The 19,649-nt window shown below is 39.3% G+C and overlaps 2 protein-coding genes across 12 annotated transcripts in view; one reads left to right on the forward strand and one right to left on the reverse strand.

Moving 5' to 3' along the window:
- DNAAF6 (dynein axonemal assembly factor 6) overlaps positions 1-19,649 on the reverse strand; it is a 210,508-nt gene that overhangs the window by 59,358 nt on the left and 131,501 nt on the right. For 2 of the 4 annotated variants that reach the window (XM_007507011.3, XM_007507009.3), the window contains exon 1: positions 11,973-12,207. The exons of 1 other annotated variant lie outside the window; for it this stretch is intronic. The gene's annotated coding sequence lies outside the window, so the exon portion shown is untranslated. Of the gene's footprint in view, positions 1-11,972; positions 12,210-19,649 lie in introns of those variants that run through there. One more of the 4 variants, XM_056808925.1, reaches the window with a different exon arrangement.
- The window catches only part of LOC100015414 (nuclear pore glycoprotein p62-like), a 57,940-nt gene continuing 49,530 nt past the window's right edge, over positions 11,240-19,649 (forward strand). For 6 of the 8 annotated variants that reach the window (XM_007507000.3, XM_007507002.3, XM_007507001.3 and 3 more), the window contains exon 1: positions 11,240-11,651. In XM_007507000.3, coding sequence (XP_007507062.1) covers positions 11,291-11,651 — 361 coding nt within the window. In that variant the 5' untranslated portion in view covers positions 11,240-11,290. Of the gene's footprint in view, positions 11,652-12,287; positions 12,414-19,649 lie in introns of those variants that run through there. The other 2 variants (XM_007507006.3, XM_007507007.3) reach the window with 2 other exon arrangements.

A 19,649-nucleotide genomic window follows, 5' to 3' on the forward strand; every position in this document is an offset into this window, starting at 1 on the left:
AGGAAGTTTATTGATTGTGAGGGCCCCTATACTTTTTTCCTGCTCTCCTCGAGATGCTTGATTAATGATTGGAGCCCAAGTTTTATAGGTGGCCTTTTTCTTGACCTTTTCCCTCTGTGACAGCTGCAACCTGTCTCATGATTTGAGATGTCACGGATATATTAATTTTTGTCTATAGGAATAAGTCTATGTGATGATTGGAATATTGTGGTGGAAAATGAATTTGTCATATTCTGTTCCCACCAGTTTAACAGATACTTTTCTAAGGCAGTTTAATTATTATAATGAGTATAGAGTATTGTGTTCAGTTTTGAGCACCTTGGTTTTAGAATCCTTAAATTAGGAAGTAGGCTGGACAAATGGGCAAACAAACAAACAAAAAAAGAATCCCACCATAAAAAGTTATTATGGTGTCTGGAATCCTCAAGACACAAACCCAAAAGAAGGAAATTACTCCAAATTATTAACAAGCAAGCCCTCAAAGAAAAAGTGCTTGACAATACAATGCTCTTAGGCATTTCTGAAGGACTTATTACAAAGAACGCTATCCACTTCCAGATAAAGAACTACTGCAGTCAGAATGATGATCAAAGCATACTATCTTTCACATTAGGTTATTTATGTTTTATTTGGGGATTTTGGTTTCATATGAGCATTCTATTACAACAGTGACTATTATGGAAGTATATTTTGCATAATAATGCATGCATGATTCAGATCAAATTGCTTACCATCTCTGAGACAGGGGAGGGAAGGAAGGAAGGGAGGAAGACAATTTGATCTTATAATTTTGGAAAACATATGTTGAAAATTGTTATTACACATAATTGGAAAAATTAAAAATCTTTGAATTAAAAAAGAAAAATAGCTTGAGCACAAATTTAATCGAATTTCTGAAAGATATGAAACAAGAGTTTTTTGAAAAGTAAAAAATGTCATTGTCATTGAAATAGGGGTGCTAGAAGAAAAAAAATTGAAAATAAATGAGTTATAGAAGAAAGAACAAGAAAGGGAATTGATAGCTTGGCAAAAGAGGCACAAAACCCTGGCCATGCAACAAACTCCTTGGAATGGACAGAATAGAAGTCAATGGCTCTATGAGAAAATAAAAAATGTTTTTTTTAAATCAAAAGATTCAAAATAGAAAAAGAAAACATAAGGTGTCTCATACCAAAAACAACTGAACTAGAAGATAGATCAAGGAGACAAAAATGTAAGAATCATCAGACCAAGGGACAACCCGGTGGCTCAGTAGACTGAGATCCAGGCCTAGTGATAGGAGGTCCTGGGTTCAAATATGGCCTCAGACATTTCCTAGTTATGTGACTGTGGGCAAGTCACTTAACCTTCATTGCTTATGCCTTATCACTCTTCTGCCTTGGAACTGATACACAATATTGATTCTCAGACAGAGGGTAAGGGTTTAAAATAATCATCATCATCAGACTACTAGAGTATTTGACCAAAACAAGAGCCTAAATTTCAATTAATCTTAACAGAAAACTTCCAAGATCCCTTAGAACCAGGGAAAATCCACTGGTCACCCCTTGAAAGAAATCTCAGAATGAAAACTCTCAGGAACATTAAGGTAAAAAAATCTAGAGTTTTCAGTTCAAAGAAAAAGAATGAAAACAGCCAGAAAGAATGAATTCATTTACTGAGGAACCACAGTCAGGATCACACATATAAGTCATCATTGTAAAGGAAAAGAAAGCTTACAACATCATATTCCAGAAGACAAACTATATAGACTTACAATCAATGATTACTTGCCCATTAAAATCAAGCATAATCTTACGGGGGATAGTGTAATGGGGTGAGCAGGGAATGAAACTTTAATGAAAAGATGATTTCCAAATATTCCTATTAAAAGCCCAGAGCTGTGTAGAAACTTTGAAGTTCAAACAAAAGACTTAAAAGAAACATGAAAAAGAAACAATGATAAAGGACTAAACAAGGATAAAGGAGGAGGCACCTATAAATTAAGGAATGACTGAACAAGTTAAAGTGTAGAAATATGATGGAATACTATTGTGCTATAAGAAATCATGAAAGAGGTGGTTTCAGAAAAATCTGGGAAGACATATAAATTGATGCAAAGTGAGGTTGAGAACTAGAAAAACAGTTTATACAAAGACGATATGGGAAAGAATTTGAAAGAATTAGAAAGTAAAAAAAGAAGTAGCAAGCATGATCTCTGACAAAGTTAAAGCAAAAATAGATCTGATTAAAAGAGACAAGAAAGGAAATTACATCTTGCTGAAAGGTATTATAAACAATGAAGTAATATCAATAGTAAACATATATGCACCAAATGGTATAGCCTCTAAACTTTTAAAAGAGAAATTAAATGAACTTCAGGAGGAAATAAACACTAAAATTATACTAATAGGGGACCTCAACATCCCCATTCAGAACTAGACAAATCAAACAAAAAAAATAAACAAGAAGTAAAGGAAATGAATGAAATCTTAGAAAAGTTATAATTAACAAATGTCTGTAGAGAATTGAATGGGAATAGAAAGGAATAAACCTTCTGTTCAGCAGTGCATGGCTTCTACACAAAAGCTGGCCATGTATTAGGGTATAAAAACTTCATAACCAAATGCAGAAAAGCAAAAGTATTAAATACTTCCTTTTCTGATCATAATGCTACAAAAATTATAATCAATAAAGCTCCATGGAAAGACAAATCAAAAAATAATTGGAAGCTAAATAATCTAATGCTAAAAACAGGAGTGGGTCAAAGAACAAATTATAGAAATGATCAATAATTTTTTAATGAAAATGACAATGAGGAGACAATACATCGAAATTTATGGAATATTCCAAAGCTGTACTTAGGGGAAATTTTATATCTCTAAACACTTATATCAATAAAAAAGAGAAAATATAAAACAATTGGGTATGCAATTAAAAAAAACTAGAAAATGAACAAATTAAAAATCCTCAATTAAAGACAATTGGAAATCCTAAAAATTAGAGAAATTAGTAAAATTGAAAGTAAGTGAGCCATTTAATTAATAAATAAGACTAGGAGTTGGTTTTATGAAGAAAAAAATAAAATAGACTGAGAATTGATTAGTTTGTTTAAATAAAGAAAGACCTGTGTGAACTGATGCAGAATGAAATAAGCAGAATCAGGAAAACATTTTACAATATAACTGTAATATTGTGGAATAATCAAATGTGATAAGCTTTGCTAATAATATCAATACAATGATCCAGGACAATTCTGAGAGACTTATGAAAAAGAATGTTCTCCTCCTCCAGAGAAAGAACTGTTGAAATAGGAATGCATATGAAAACATATGATTTATCATTTGTTTATTTGGGTATATGTTTTGGGGTTTTGGTTTTGCAAGATTATTCACTTGCAAAAATGAATAATATGGAAATAGATTTTGCATGATAATACATGTATAACCAAGATTGAATTGCTTGTCAGTTCCAAGAAGGGGAGGGAAGAAGAGAGGGAGATAATACAGATCATACTTCAGAAAACTTTTGTGGAAATTTGTTGTTAAAATAAAAAAAAATTAGGGGCAGCTGGGTGGCTCAGTGGATTGAGAGTCAGGCCTAGAGACAGGAGGTCCTGGGTTCAAATCTAACTTCAGATACTTCCCAGCTGTGTGACCCTGGGCAAGTCACTTGACCCCCATTGCCTAGCCCTTACCACTCTTCTGCCCTGGAGCCAATACACAGTATTGACTCCAAGACAGAAGGTAAGGGTTTAAAAAAAATAAAAAATATATTTTTAAATGAAAAAGGTGACCTCACCACCAATGAAAAGGAAATTAAAACAATCATTAGGAGCTATTTTGCCCAATTATATGCCAATAAATCTGACAATCTTAGTGAAATGGATGAATATTTACAAAAATATGAATTGCCCAGATTAACAAAAGAGGAAATAGAATCCTTAAAAAATCCAATCTCAGAAAAAGAAATTGAACAAGCCATCAATGAACTCCCTAAGAGAAAAAATCCCCAGGGCCAGATGGATTCACAAGTGAATTCTACCAAACATTTAAAGAACAATCAATTGCAATACTACATGAACTCTGGGAAAATAGGCAGAGAAGTAATCCTACCAAATTCTTTTTACAAAACTAATATGGTACAATTACCTAAGCCAAGAACAGCAAAAACAGAGAAAGAAAATTTCATCAGTGAATATAGATGCAAAAATTTTAAATAGCATAAATAACATAGTAGCAAGGAGACTACAGCAATGTATCACAAGGATCATTCACTATGACCAGGTTGAACTTACACCAAGAATGCAGGGCTGGTTTAATATTATGAAAACTATCAACATAATTGCCCATATCAATAACCAAAATGACAGAAATCAAATTATTATCTCAATAAAAGCAGAAAAAGCCTTCGACAAAATGAAACGCCCATTTCTAGAATGCATAGGTATAAATGAGTCATTTCTTAAAATAAGTATTATCTACCTAAAACCATCACCAAGTACCATCTGCAATGGGGATAAATTAAATGCCTTCCTAATGAGATCATGAATGAAGCAGGAATGCCCATTATCACCAGTATTATTTAATATTGCACTAGAAATGCTAGCTTTAACAATAAGGAAAGAAAAATAAATGGAAGGAATTAAAGTAGACAATGAGGAAACTAAACTATCACTCCTTGTAGATGATGTGATGGATTACTTAGAAAATCCTAGAGAATCAACTAAAAAACTAGTTGAAATAATTAATAACTTTAGTAAATTTGTGGGATACAAAATAAATCCACACAAATCACCAGCATTTATATATATATATATATATATATATATATATATATATATATATATATATTACCAAAAAAGTCCAGCAGTAAGAGTTAGAAAGAGAATTCCATTTAAAATCACTCTAAACAATATAAAATACTTGGGAACCTATTTGCCAAGGCAAACACAGGAATTATATAAACACAATTATAAAACACTTATCATACAAAGTCAGATCTAAACAAATAGAAAAAGATTAATTGCTCATAGGTGGACCAAGCTAATATAATAAAAATAACAATTCTACCTAAATTTATTTATTTATTCAGTGCCATACCAAACAAACTACCAAATAATTATTTTATAGAACTAGAAAAAATAATAACAAAATTAATCTGGAAGAACAAAAGGTCAGGAATATCAAGGGAGTATGATCTAGATTGAATTGCTTGCCAGCTCTGGGTAGGGGAGAAGGAAGGGAGACAATTTAGATCATATAACTTTGGAAAACTTATGTGGAAATTTGTTACTAAAATTTTTTTAAAAGAATAAACTTAAAAAAAAATATCTTGATTCAAACCCATTTCCGTGTTGTTTGTATTTGCATTAGAGTGTTCATTTAGAGTCTCTCCTCAGTCATATCCCCTCCACCCCTGTAGTCAAGCAGTGCTTTTCTTTGGTGTTTTTACTCCCACAGTTTATCCTCTGCTTGTGGATAGTGTTTTTTAGATCCCTGCAGATTGTTCAGGGACATTGCATTGACACTAATGGAGAAGTCCATCACCTTCGATTGTACCACAATGTATCAGTCTCTGTGTACAATGTTCTCCTGGTTCTGCTCCTCTCTCTCTGCATCACTTCCTGGAGGTTGTTCCAGTCTCCATGGAATTCCTCCACTTTATTATTCCTTTGAGCACAATAGTATTCAAGAATACATGTGATACCCAGTGGAATCATGCGCCCCGGCTATGGGAGAGGTGGGGTGGGGGGGGGGGGGAAGAAAAGAAAATGATTTTTGTTTCCAATGAATAAGGTTTGGAAATGACCAAATAAAATAATGTTAAAAAATATCAAGGGAACTAATGAAAAAATGCAGCAGTACCGGATCTCAAACTGGCGTCAATCAGAACAATCTGGTACTGGCTAAGAAACATAATGTCAGTGAAGTAGATTAGATACACAATATACAGAGGTAAATGACCTCAGCAACCTAATGTTTGATAAACCCAAAGATCCCAGCTTTTGGGATATGAACTCATTCCTTAAGAAAAACTGCTGGAAAATTTGGAAAACAGTATGGCCAAAGCTAAGTATAGACTAATATCTCATACCCTATACCAAGATAAAAGTCAAAATGGATATATAATTTAGATATAAAGAGTGATGCCATAACTAAATTAGGGGAACACAGAATAGTTTACCTAGCATATCTTTGGAGAAGGGAAAAATTAATGACCAAACAAGAGACAGAAAGTATTATAAGATGCAAACTGAATAATTTTGATTATATTAAATTTAAAAGCTTTTGTACAAACAAAACTAATGTAACCAAGATTAGAAGGGAAACAACAAACTGAGGGGAAAATTTTATAATGAATATCTCTGATGAATTTCTCAAATTTATAGAGAATTCTATATATATAGAGAGAAGTCAAATGTATAAGAATAGAAGCCATTTTCCAATTCACAAATGGTCAAAGGATATAAAAAAGCAATTTTCAGATGAAGAAATCAAAGCCATCAACATTCATATGAAAAAATGTTCTAAATCATTCTTGGCTAGCGAAATGAAAATGAAAATGAAAATGAAAGTATTACCTCACACCTATCAGATTGGCCAATATGACAGTAAAGGAAAGTGGTTAAGTTGGAGGGGATGTGGCAAAATTGGGACACTAATGCATTGCTGGTGGAATTGTGAACTGATCCAACCATTCTAGTGGGCAATTTGGAACTATGCCCAAAGGGCTATAAAACTATGCATACCCTTTGATCAGGTAATTTCACTACTGGGCCTGTATCCCAGAGATCATAAAACAAGGGTAAAGGACCTACTTGTACAAAATATTTATAGCTGCTCTTTTTGAGGTGGCAAAGAACTGGAAATTGAGGAGATGTCCATTAGTTGGGAAATGGCTGAATAAATTGTAGTAAATGATGATGATGGAATGCTATTGTTCTGTAAGAAATGATGATGAACAGGATGATTTTAGAAAGAGTTGGAAAGACCTATGTGAACTGATGAAGAGTGAAATAAGCAAAACCAGGAGAACAATGTACACAGTGACAGCAATATTGTATGATGATCAACTAGGAAGCTTGGCTACTCTCAGCAATGTAAGGATCTGGAACAATTCTGAAAGACTTATGATGGAATACTATCCACCCCCAGAGAAAGAACTATTGGAGTCATCATTTACATCAATGTATTTGTAGTTTTATTATGGAATTTTGGTTATATTTGAGTTGACTCCTACAGCAATGACCAATATGAAGTGTGTTTTGCATGATAATAAAAAGAAAATAAAAGAATTAGAATTCTGATCAGTAAGTGTAATGACCAGAGGACTAATCACAGAAGATGCTATTACCCACTTCCTGATAGACAAGTGAAGTATTCAGAGCCACAATGAGACACATTTTTTTTTGCACATGGCCAATGTGAAAATCTGTTTTGCTTGACTATATGTATCTATGACAAGAGTTTTATTATTCTTTCATGGGGTGGGGGGAGAAAGAAGAACTAGAGAAAGGTAGATTCATGCTAACTGAAAAAATATAATAAAAATTATATGCTACCACAGAAAATATATTTTATCTAATGTTTGAGGATTTTTAATTTTTATTTATTTTTAAACCCTTATTTTCCAACTTAGAATCCATACCGTGTATTGGTTTCAAGGCAGAACAATGGTAAAGGATAGGCAATGTGGGGGTAGGTGACTTGCCCAGGGCTCCTCAGCTAGGAAGTATCTGAGGCTCAATTTAAACCCAGGACCTCCCATCTCTAGACCTTGCTTTCAATCCACTGAGCCACCTACCCAGCCCCAAAGGATTTTTTAAAAAGAGAAGTCCCTTGCTTTTGGTTTCTTTGGGGTTTATTTCTCTTGACTAGCCCTGGAGGTCAAGATAAAACCATTGTCCATCCTCCACTAATGACTAATCCCTTCTAGTTGGAATTGGATACTAGGCTCTGTCTGGTCAGGGTAATTCAGCTTACCCTCCAATTAACCATCATCAGTAAGTTCTATCTTGCTATTCTTCTGTTTATCCCACAAGAGCAATTCCCAGGACACTCAAAAGCTAATGGCATGGGTCACTAGTGTATAGGTCCAGTTCAGGTGCTATTTATCTGGGGAGACTGATGATGACAGTGAGCAGGGACTCTGATTAGCTTCCACCCAGTGAGAGAATGGATTAAATACCCACACCCACTTTGTTTCAGATATCCAATCCAACCACCAGCCGGGCTGGGTAAAGTCCAGTTAGTTCAAGTAGCCAGTAGTCACATGGTAGCCCCAAGCAAATACAAAGCCTGAACCCTATGTGAGTAGGTCTAGCAGCACAGGGCACCTCCAGTGACAACTCTTTACCCTGGAGGGTGCTGCTAACCAGGTACTTTGATTCTCTTCTGCTTTGGGAGTTTTGAACATCACAATGGGGTGATGGAGGAAGGGAGGTGAAAAGGAAGACTGGCCTAGCCTGTGTTTATTGTATGTAACACAAATGTGGGAATCTACCTTTCCATGGCTTTTCAGGCCCTCTTCATTTGATACAAGCACAGACATAATAGTGTAGAGACTTGGTGTGGAAAGTCTTTACAAATTCTAGAATGTAACAAAATGTTTATATGTGTGTATGTGTATATATATATATATATATATATATATATATATTCACAATTTCAATCAACAAGAATTTATTACAGCATAGAAGGACAAGTCAACAAAACTAACCAACATATCATCCAAGCCTGACAGTCTATATCAGTGGTGGTGAACCTTTTAGAGACCAAGTGCCCAAAATACAACCCTCACACTGCATGTGAGCTGTCCCCTTACCGCAGACAACTGGGCTACTGGGCAGAGGGATGGATCATGTGAGAAAAACGTCCTCAGGCATGCATGGAGAGGGTGAGGAAAGTATTTCTTCTTCTGGGTCAAGCTTGGTCATTAGAAAGTATTGTTCCTTAAGTCAAACTTACAAAAAATCAAGCCATTTTCCAATCGACAAATGGGCAAGGAACATGAATAGGCAGTTTTTACATGATGAAATCAAAACTATCAATAAGCACATGAAAAAATGTTCTAAATCCCTCCTGATTAGAGAAATCAAAATCAAATCAAAACAATGCTGAGGTACCACCAGCAGACTGGCCAATATGACAGCAAAAGAAAGTGATAAATTTTGGAGGGGGTGTGGCAAAAATGGGACATTAATGCACTGCTGGTGGGGTTTGAATTGGTCCAACCATTCTAGAGGGCAATTTGGAGTTATGCCCAAAGGGCTTTAAAAGACTGCCTACCCTTTGATCCAGCCATAACAGTACTGGGTTTGTACCCCAAAGAGATAAAAAAAATGGGGAAGGACCTGTTTGTACACAAATATTTATAGCTACACTTTTTGTGGTGGGACAAAACTGGAAAATGAGGGGATGCCCTTCGATTAGGGAATGACTGAACAAATTGTGGTATCTGATGGGGATGGAATACTATTGTGCTGAAAGGAATGATGAACTGGAGGAATTCCATGCAACCTGGAAAGATCTTCAGGAATTGATGCAGAGTGAGAGGAGCAGAACCAGGAGAACATTGTACACAGAGACGGATACACTGTGGCACAATTGAATGTAATGGACTTCTCTACTAGCAGCAATGCAATGATCCAGGACAATCCAGAGGAACATAGGAGAAAGAATGCTATCCACATCCAAAGAAAGAAATGTGGGAACAGAAATGCAGAAGAAAAACATATATGTAGTTCTATAGGGATATGATTAGGGTTTTGATGTTAAAAGATCACTCTACTGCAAATATGAATAACATAGAAATAAATTTTGAACAATGATACATGTATAACCCAGGGGAATTGCTTGTTAGCTCTGGGAAGGAGGAGGAAAGGAGGGGGAATCATGAATCATAGAACCATGGAAAAATATTCTGAATAAAAAAGAAATAAATGAGGAAATGGAGCGGGGAAGGGAAGTATTGTTCCTTCTATTCTGTCAGGTGAATAAACTTGTAGGCCATAGGGTAAATGGTTCTGATTCCAATGACCTTTAGTTCTAGACCAGATTTTAACCCGGGGTCTGTAAACTTGGATTTTATATTTCAGTAACTGATTTGAATACACCAGGTCTCCTTTATGCTCTTCTTTTCTTTTAATGCCTTTTAAAAACATTTTTCTGAGGAAGGGTCCAGAAGGTTTCATCAGAATGACAAAAGAGTCCATGACCAAAAAAAAAAAGAAAGAAAGCAAGCAAGCTAAGAACCTCTATTCTGTATTGTTTACAGTAACAGCTAGTTAAGAGGGGCCTAGTTATATTCCTGGAGGTTGCCGATTGGATGGTCAGCCTGGAGCCATCTTGAGAAAGAAACCTCTGATCATGGATTTGAGAATCCAGGCATATGAATTTCTATGTCTAAATATGTGAAAACTAATAACTTGGTATGTTTGTGGAGTAGTCTACTTGCTAGAATCAGCCATAATAGCTAGCATTTTCTGTCTTTTCACATATATTAACTCATTTTATTCTCCCAATAATCCCGCAAGATTGGCACTATTGTCATCTTCATTTTAGAGAGGGGTAAACTGAGGCCTGGAAAAGGTAAATTATTTGCCGGGGGTCAGAAGCTGAATTTAAATGGCATCTTTCTGATTTTGAGTCTGTTAGTCCAGCCTCTGAGATGTATAGCAGCTGTCAGCAGGGTACTGTCGACAGCTCTAGCTTCCACCGAGGTGGGTGAGTCCACCTCAAAGGGGGCGACGATTCCCCAGTGGGTTTTCTGTCCCGCCACACCGGGACGACCTCCATTTTTATAAACCTTCCATTGTACAATTGGGTTTCTCCTCGCTTTGCTGATCCCCACCCCCACCCCAAGCTGCAGCAATTCCCCATCACCGCCTTCGATAAGATAATAGAGACCGCCCCCATCTTGGTCTGCCCACATAGGGTGCCCCCACCATTATTCAAAGGGCTGTTGGGACACCCCATTATGTCCTTCCACGGGGTTAAACTATTCTGTCCTCGTTATGTCTAGCCCCTCCATAGAGGTAGAGATCGCCTCTATCACATCCAGCCCCCACAAAATTATTCGGAGTGCACCCCTGCTTTGGTCCCCGTCTACACAAAGCTCTTCGATACTGCTGCAATGTAATCTTTCCCCGAAGGGTTGTTGAGACACCCCATTTTGTCCCCTCCCTGGGTTAAATGGTACTGCCTCCATCGTGCCCCGCCCCCACAAGGCTGCTGAGCCTGCTCCATAGTGCCACACCCCCGCAAGGTTACTGAGACCACCCCCATCCTGCCCCCGCAGCTGCTGGGTTATGGATCCCAAAGCCACTGCTCCCCTTCCCCAAAAGGCCGCTGAGGCGCCCCCCTCGTGCCCCATACCCGGGCTGGGGGTACCCCCATTGTCCCCTCCTTCGCGGGGGAGCCGGGCCTGCTCCCCACCCCGTTATGACCCCGCCTCCATCGGGCTGCTGGGACCGCCTCCCTCCCTGCCCCACCCCAGAAAATCTCCTCAGCATCTCGGCGCCACAGCACCTGGGCAACGCCACCTCAAGATGTTCCGCTGGCCTTTTGTCAAGGGCCAGAACACCCCACCATCGCCGGTCCCCGGGCCCGGGGACCTCCAGCCGATGCCGCTCCTGCTGGACAAGACCGATCAGAGGGCGAACCAGTTCGGTAAGTACGGCTGCGGCACCTTCAGCAGCTCATTTTTCAGTAGCACAGAATCGGGGGATTGGGGATGGGGGTGGAGGGAGGACTCGAGCCCCTCTTTCCCCCTTTTCTCCCCTTTTTATTTCCTTTTTTAAAACCTCGAGCTCAGGGATTTTCGTGGCGGCGACCTCAGCCTCGGCCTCGGCCTCGGCTAAGTCTCGTCGTCGCGAAGCCCCCTCAGCCATTTTCCAGCCCGCTAGCCAGCGCCTAGCTCAGTGGCCCTGATCGTCGCCACTCCTAAAATCCAAAGCACAAGGGGAGGGGCGGATCTCCATTAGCTGTCACCTGCTATGTGAGTGTTTTCCTCAAAGACCTTCCAGGGAGGCCCCCTCCTCTAGTCAGTTGGTGAGGCGCGGTACGGGAATCGAAACCCTTATTAGGGCCTTCAAATTTGTCCTCAAGCAAAAAAGAAGTCCGAGAGCGCAGCTTCTGCCTGTTGTCATGGCAACCCTCGGGCCTCTTTTCTCCCGCGTAACCGCTAACTTTTCTCACCAATTAGAGAAGTCTGCCCTCTAGAGCGATCCCAGAGACATCCAATAGGACGTCCGGACCAATCGGAAGCCTTCCCCCCCTCCACCCCTCCAGTTAGCAGTCTGCACTACAGACTAACGTCTGTACTATAGACTACAGTCCCTCCTACCGGACGTAGGCCCTTGGCGCACTGCTGCGCAGGCGCACTGGTTTAAACCCACTTCCGGGCCGGGAGCGGGAGCGGCCGCCATTGTGGTGAGTTCGTATCTGTGTGTGTGTGGGGGGGTCTTTTATCGTTACATTTCTGTTGTTTTTCCCACAGGAGTTGGCAGCCTTCTTTCCCCCGCACCTGGGTGCTGCTCCCCACGCCCGAAGGCTGGACTAACGACAAACAAGGCGCTCTCAGTGTGAGCCCAAAGGTCGAGCACAGGGACCCGAGCGGAGCGGCCAGGGGCTGCGTGTGTCGCCACCCCCGCTCGGGTCTCTCCACATGTCTGATTTCCCGTCCCCCAGCACAAGGAGTGGCGGGGCTCTTGCACCCTCCCCGACCTCTTCTTGTGCCTCTGGAGGGAAAGGGGCAGCTCATGTGGAGAGAGAAAGCAGAGCCCCGCCCGCAGCGCGCTGCCCCTAAGGCCAAATCACACGAGCCAAAGTTCCAAGTTTCCCGCCTTTTCCTACTTCAGCCAACTGTGGCAGCTCTGTCCTTTCGCCTCGAAAATGGCTCTGCTTGGCCTGTGCTTTGGGCACCCGGGGTCCCTTTTCTGATAAGAGTAGGCACAGGGAGACTTGGCTTTTCTTTTCCCTCCCCTCGGGCGTACAGTTGTGCAAACAACTTGAGGTGTTGTTTGGTTGGTTTCAGTGGTGTTGGGCAATGGCTGGTCGAGAACAGCAGCTGTTGAGGGTTGGCCCAGGTTTCCTGTAGGGAGCTACTACTTAACCCACATGGCAGCATTTGGTTGCTTTGATAAATGTGTACAGTAACAACGAGACTTTAGATGTATGCTTGGCAGCCAAGTTTTTTCCCTCCTGTTCTTGCCTACTTTTTCTCCTGTTAGGGTCTTCCTCAATGGGGAAAGGCAAAGTCAACCGCTCTTACAGTATTCAGGCACAATGCTAAGGAACTGAACCTTCCCAGAATTCAGCCTTCATTTACCACAATAAAAAGTCTGGTGGGGCAGGATGACAACAAAGCTATTGGTGAAAGTAGACCTTTGTAACCCTTTAAATTTCATCTGTGACTTATTATAGAGAGCAAGTTTGGCATAGTGGATAGAAAACTAACTTCAAACTTAGGGAGAGTTGAGTTCAAATCTCCTCTGAGACCTACTGACCCAACTTCTCCATATTCTTAAGCCATCCATGTTCAGAGTGTGTTGTCTGTGGAACCCTGGGAGTCCTTAGGTCAAAACTTTTTCATAGTAAGATATCTTAATTTCTAATGCAGTAAATATTTTAAGATATTTTATTTTACTAATTACATATAATAACCATTTTCCACATAAGTTTTCAGAAGTTGAAGTTGTTTCCCTACCTTCCTGAAAATGGTAAGCAATTTGATCTGGGTTATACATGTATTATCATATAATGAAATAAGTATTGGTAGACATTCCACACATAAATAAAAAACTTTGGGGAGAGTCTTTGGTAATTTTTCAGAGTGTAAAGGGGTCCTGAAACAAAAAAAGTATGAGATCCACTCAAGGACCCTTAAATTGCAAAGTATGTGCCCACCAGCATTGACAGAGGAAATAAACTTAGTTCCCCTGGAAGAGGGAAATCACAGGTCACATCTCTAACCCTACCTATTACCTTACATAATTATTAATGGTCTACCCTACTTTTATTTCTGAAGATTAGTGAAGCTTGCCCAGAATAATATATAAATAAATTCTGTGTGACCTTGGCAGGCCTTTACCACTTCTGCCTTAGAACTGATACTTGGTATTGCTTCTGAGACACAAGGTAGAACCAGTTCTTAGTATTCTTAAAAGGTAGAATTAATAGTTCTTATTAAGTTTTAACCCTTACCTTCCACTTTAGATTCCATACTATGTATTGGTTCCAAGGCAGAAGAGTAGTAAGGGCTAGGCAATGGCAATTATGTGGCTTGCCCAGGGTCAGACAGCTAGGAAGTGTAGTCTGGGTCTGAATCTAAGACTTCCCATCTCTAGGCCTGACTCAGTCCACTGAGCCACCCAGCTGCTTCCGCCCCTCCCCATTAATTCTTAAAAGGGAAGAGTTTTTTTAAAAATAATCTCAACACTCTTCTGCTTATAAATTTATTCTTCTCACAGACCCAAAATTCTAGTACTTGAACTAGTGAACTCACTGTTCTATATAATGCCATCAGATGTGTGTTGATCGCATATGTCCAGCACACTGAGATAATTCACACATACATAGGACTTAAAGGTTTACAAAACATTGTCCTCACAACCTCATTACAGATGAGGAAACTTAAGACAGAGGTTGTCACTTGTTCATGGACATACACCTAGTAAGTGTGAAAGCCAAGTATTGGAACTCAGGTATTCTGACTCCTTGTCTTCTACTCTTTCCACTATGCCTGCTTCTTATGATATTTGTGATTCAAAATACTGCATGTGATTATACTGTTGCCATTGTTTATCAGAAGTTATAATCTGCACTTACTAGCAGCATCTGGTGATGAGCATAAAGGAGAAAACAGATACCAGTTCTACAGGATGGTGTAGACCTTATAGAAAATATTCGGTGGACACAATAGATTTGGACATCAGATAAAACACATTATTTCTGGTAGCATATCTTTTGTCATATGACCTCAACTAGAAGACCAGGCATGAGTGGCCAAAAAGTATGATTGATTTCAGTGAACTTTGGTTATACCAGCCTGTCAGTTGTTGGTAACTGTGTGGCTAAGACTTGCCATTGGCCCCAGTTGACTGGAGGATCTAGAAATGTACCTCTCCCAAGCTAATGCTTAGCTTAGAATCTCCCTGTGGAGGGTAAGTTGCATACCCATAGGAGGATTCCTGATTTGTACATTTAAAATATTCTCTAGCCTTGGTAGCTTAAAATTATGAGTTTTATATATATATATATATATATATATATATATATGTGTGTGTGTATATATATATATATGAAATATAGTTAAAATTATGAGCTCAATAAAATTCTGTTGGTGCTTTGAAGGCAAATCTGTTTAGTACCCCTTGTTACATGCTGGTGAACCCAAAGCAACTTGGCTTTTTTTTTTTTTTGAGGGAGGCAGAATAGATTGGGCTAGAAGATGAGAAAGAGGATCAAAGCATAAATAAGATAAATATTACATTATAATGGGTTATATAAGATGAATAAATAAGAGAAATATAAGATAATTAAGAAAGTTTTTGTGACAAAAGGGATGTATTTCTCTTCTTCCCTAAATTAAGTAGTTTTAGGGAAGTGAATCTGGCAGGGAAACCCCAGTTATGGAAGACTTTAATGGAGGATGCAAAGTGATCGGTCTTGAATGGGAATGTTTATTCCCACAAATTAATTTCAATTGCCAGTAGAATCCCAACTCCTTGAGGGCAGAGACCACCTCAACACTTTGGCATTTATATAGTCTTTATATCCCCAATGCTTCTTATTTAATTGCTAGAATTAGTATACAGGATTTTATATCAGTATTTAAAAACCAATGAACTTGACTGCCATATATATGTGTTTTATTTTTATGTATGCCTGAATACCCAACTTTCTGGCATGGAAACTTTGTCCTAGGCAGATTGCAGCCTTCTGTGTCTTAGTTAACTCCTAGGATGGTGCTTGAGGAATGTGGAAGTTAAGGGCCTTCCCAGGGGTCACAAAACTGCTAGGGTTGGAAGTGGAAGTTCAGCCCAGGTCTTTAAGCCCAGCTGTTTTTGTTCATTATATGTATAGCTTATAGAGTTGTAGTTTGTTTTTGTTTTTTCAAACTGGTTCTGTCTTAGTAACAACTCTTAAGATGGAAGGGTCAAAGACTATGCAAATGGGGTTAAAGTGACTTGTCCAGGGTCACATAGCTAAGAAATGTCTGAGACCAGATTTGAGCCCAGGTCCTCTCAACTCCTGGTCTGGTGCAATAGCCACTGAACCACCTAGCTGCTCTAAACTTAGGGAGTTTTAAATTGAATGGCCATCTTCTAAGAAAATATCTTGGACACCAATTAAAATCTCTTGGTAAATTTACCCTTAACAAGTGATTTAATATCTAGTTTTAAGGTTTCTAATTCAGTGATAATTTTGTGTTGTAAAAATAAGAGTTAATGTGATCTTTACTTAATTATATGGGACCAGAAAACTCAGGGAGGAAGTACCTGGCCTCCTCTGCCACTTGTGGAGAGTTGCGTTAAGTACCCCTGGGCGAGTTTCTGATGTCTGAGGTAGGCCTTGATGCCAGGTCTTGATCCAGCTCCTGTCTCTCCTGGCAGCTTCTCACTGCTGTCTTAAGGCTAGGGTCTCGACCTTTGCTTTTATTAGTGTAGGGAGCCCTGCTACCAATGCAACTTGTTATCTTAGAGTTGCCTGAAGCACTGAAAAAAGTAAGTGACTTGGTGCAGCTAGGTAGCACAATGGATAGAACAACAGGCCTAGAGTCATGGGAGGTTCAAATCTGACCTCTGACTCTTCCTAGCTGTGTGATCCTGGGCAACTCATTTGTTTCCTCATCTGTAAAATAGTGATGATAATAGCACCTACCACTGAGAGTTATTGTGAGGATCAAGTGAGATAATTGTAAAGCACTTGGCACATAACACTTAGAAATGTTATTATTATCATTACTTGTATTAATGTGCTAAGTTCAGAAAGAGATTAGAGGAGGGTAGCCAGGATAGCAAGGGGACTGGAAAGCATGCTGTTTAAGAATTTCTTTGAAGAGCTAATGGAGGTGTCTGGGTAGAGAAGTCTAGGGAGATGATTGCTTTCATGTGAAAGAAGGTCTTAGCTAGGAACACAACTTGGAGCAGTGGAAGGAAGCTGCAAAGAAGGTTGATCTGGACGTTCTCTAAAGAGATATGTCCTCTTTTTTTGCCCTGAGGGCATACAGGCTGCCTATATGGGAAGTTCTCCCTTTAAAGGCTTCCAGGCAACAATTAGGTGAACAGTTAGTTATGAGGGGTATTGTAGAAGATTTCTTTGTACACTAGATTAGATGGACTTCGAATGTTCCTCCCAGCTCTTAAGATTTTATATTTCTAAGTCTGAAATGGACAGAGTGCATATTGGGAGAGGAACAGGAATTCAGAACATGTACATAGACCATAGCAACTAAATCCCCTGATTTGAACGGACTTGTTCTAGCTAATATGAAACTGAAATAGCTTGAAGAATAACTGCATGTTGATGGGAAATGAGTCAGAGACCTCTAAAGCTGGAAACCCCTTAAGGAATTAGTACTCTACCTGAGTAATTCTTGGAATGCTTAGTTCACTGTTTCTTTGTTAATTAAAAAGGGCTAGGGGGCCCATTTTAGAACTTTTTGCTTAGGCCTCAGAATTAATAAGCTAAGATGTTTGGGGGAGTACTTGAATTTTATATAGTGGGTAATAATATCCTCTCCCTTGATTGAAGGGGAAAAGCTCTCCCAAGTAGCTAAGAAATCATTTGTGAAAGTTGTGTTTCCCATGTGGTTATTAGTCATGGCTACTCTCTGCAGAGAAAGAGATTTATGAACTGGTGTTATCCTAAGGGGCCTAGCTGTTGCACATTAATCAATTTGAAGTCCAACCCTGAACCATTATTTGATATTGTATCCCGAGCCCATCTTTGCTTCTCTCTCTTTTCTCCTTATATTCTCTTAGAATCTTTTTCTCTCTCTGAATTGCATGGGAGGATTAGACTAGGTGACTCCTAAGATCTTTTTCGGCTCTAGGAGCCTTCTTGCCTTTTTTTTTTCTTTCTCCATTATCCAAGGAGAACCTATAAAGCCCAGAAGTCTGCTATCTTCTACCTCCGTACAACTTTTCAACCAAATTGAGGAACTTCCTCTGTTTGGCATTTAATGTACTTGGCCATGTGGCACTAGCTTCACTTTCCACCAGGCTGATTGCACATGATTCTAACATTTTAAACATATTGGCCTACTTCTTGTATCATTTCCCATCTGTGTCTTCTCAGAGGCTCCTGTGGAGAATGCTTTCCCTTCCTATGACTGCCTCTTGGAACCTCTGGCTCCCTTCTAGGCTCAGCAAAAGTACTACCTCCTAGAAGAGACCTTTCCCCCTCCCCAGTTGTGAGGCAGCCCCTCCCCAATTATTTTGTATTTACTTTGTATGTTTCTTTTATTTATAACCATGCCATTGCCCACCCTGTCCTGTTCCCCCAACCCCCAATAAAATGGAAGCTCCTTGAGAGCAGGATCTGCCTCACTTTTGTATTTGTAACCTCAGTTCCTGGTACAATAGGCACTTACTAATGTCTTCGGATTGATTGTTCTCAATAAAGAAGCCCAAGGTATGTCATGGAATATTTGAGCCCCTAGAAGTATTTCACAGAATAAAACGATTTGACTCCCCACTAATTATTTGACATAGCTCTAGAATTCTAGCTCTAACAAGAAGATGAACAGAATTAATGGTAGAATAAGCATCAGTAGAAAGGAGACAGAATTATCCTATTTGCAGATGACATGATGGTATTCTTGAAAATTCCCAGAGAGTCAATAAAGAGTCTGATTGAACCAGTGCAGCCAAAATTAGGGGGGGAAAGCAGGAAACCAGGGTGGGGGAAATCTTCACAGCAACTTTCTTATAAAGGTCTCCTTTCTCAAATAGATAAGAAACTAAGTGGAATTTATAAAAATAACCATTCCCAATTGAGAAATTGTCAAAGGATATGAACAGGCAGTTTTCAGAAGAAAAAAATCAAAAGCTATCAATAGTCAAGGGGGGAATGCTCTAAATCACTAATTAGAGAAATACATATTAAAACAACTCTGAGGTACCACCTCACATCTCTCAGATTAGCTAAAATGGCAGAAAAAGAAAATGACTTACTGGATGGAATGTGAGAAAATAGATGCACTAATGCATGGTTGGTGGAACCAACCATTTTTCAAAGCAATTTGGAACTTACTCTTCACTGAAAGCTATAAAACTGGGGGGCAGCTGGGTAGCTCAGTGGATTAAGAGCCAGGGCTAGAGACGGGAGGTCCTAGATTCAAATCTGGCCTCAGACACTTCCCAGCTGTGTGACCCTGGGCAAGTCACTTGACCCCCATTACCTAGCCCTTACCACTCTTCTACCTTGGAGCCAATACACAGTATTGACTCCAAGACAGAGGGTAAGGGTTTAAAAAAAAAGTTACAAAACTGTGCATACATATCCTTTGACAACAATACCACTACTATAGGTCTATGCACCCAAGATAAAAAGAAAAGGACCCATGTGTACACAAATATTTATAGCAACTCTTTTCATAGTGGCAAAGAATTAGAAATTGATGGATTGCCCACTTGGGGAATAACTTATGGTATATTAATG

Source organism: Monodelphis domestica, chromosome X (genome assembly GCF_027887165.1).
Source record: "Monodelphis domestica isolate mMonDom1 chromosome X, mMonDom1.pri, whole genome shotgun sequence".
NCBI lineage: Eukaryota > Metazoa > Chordata > Mammalia > Didelphimorphia > Didelphidae > Monodelphis > Monodelphis domestica.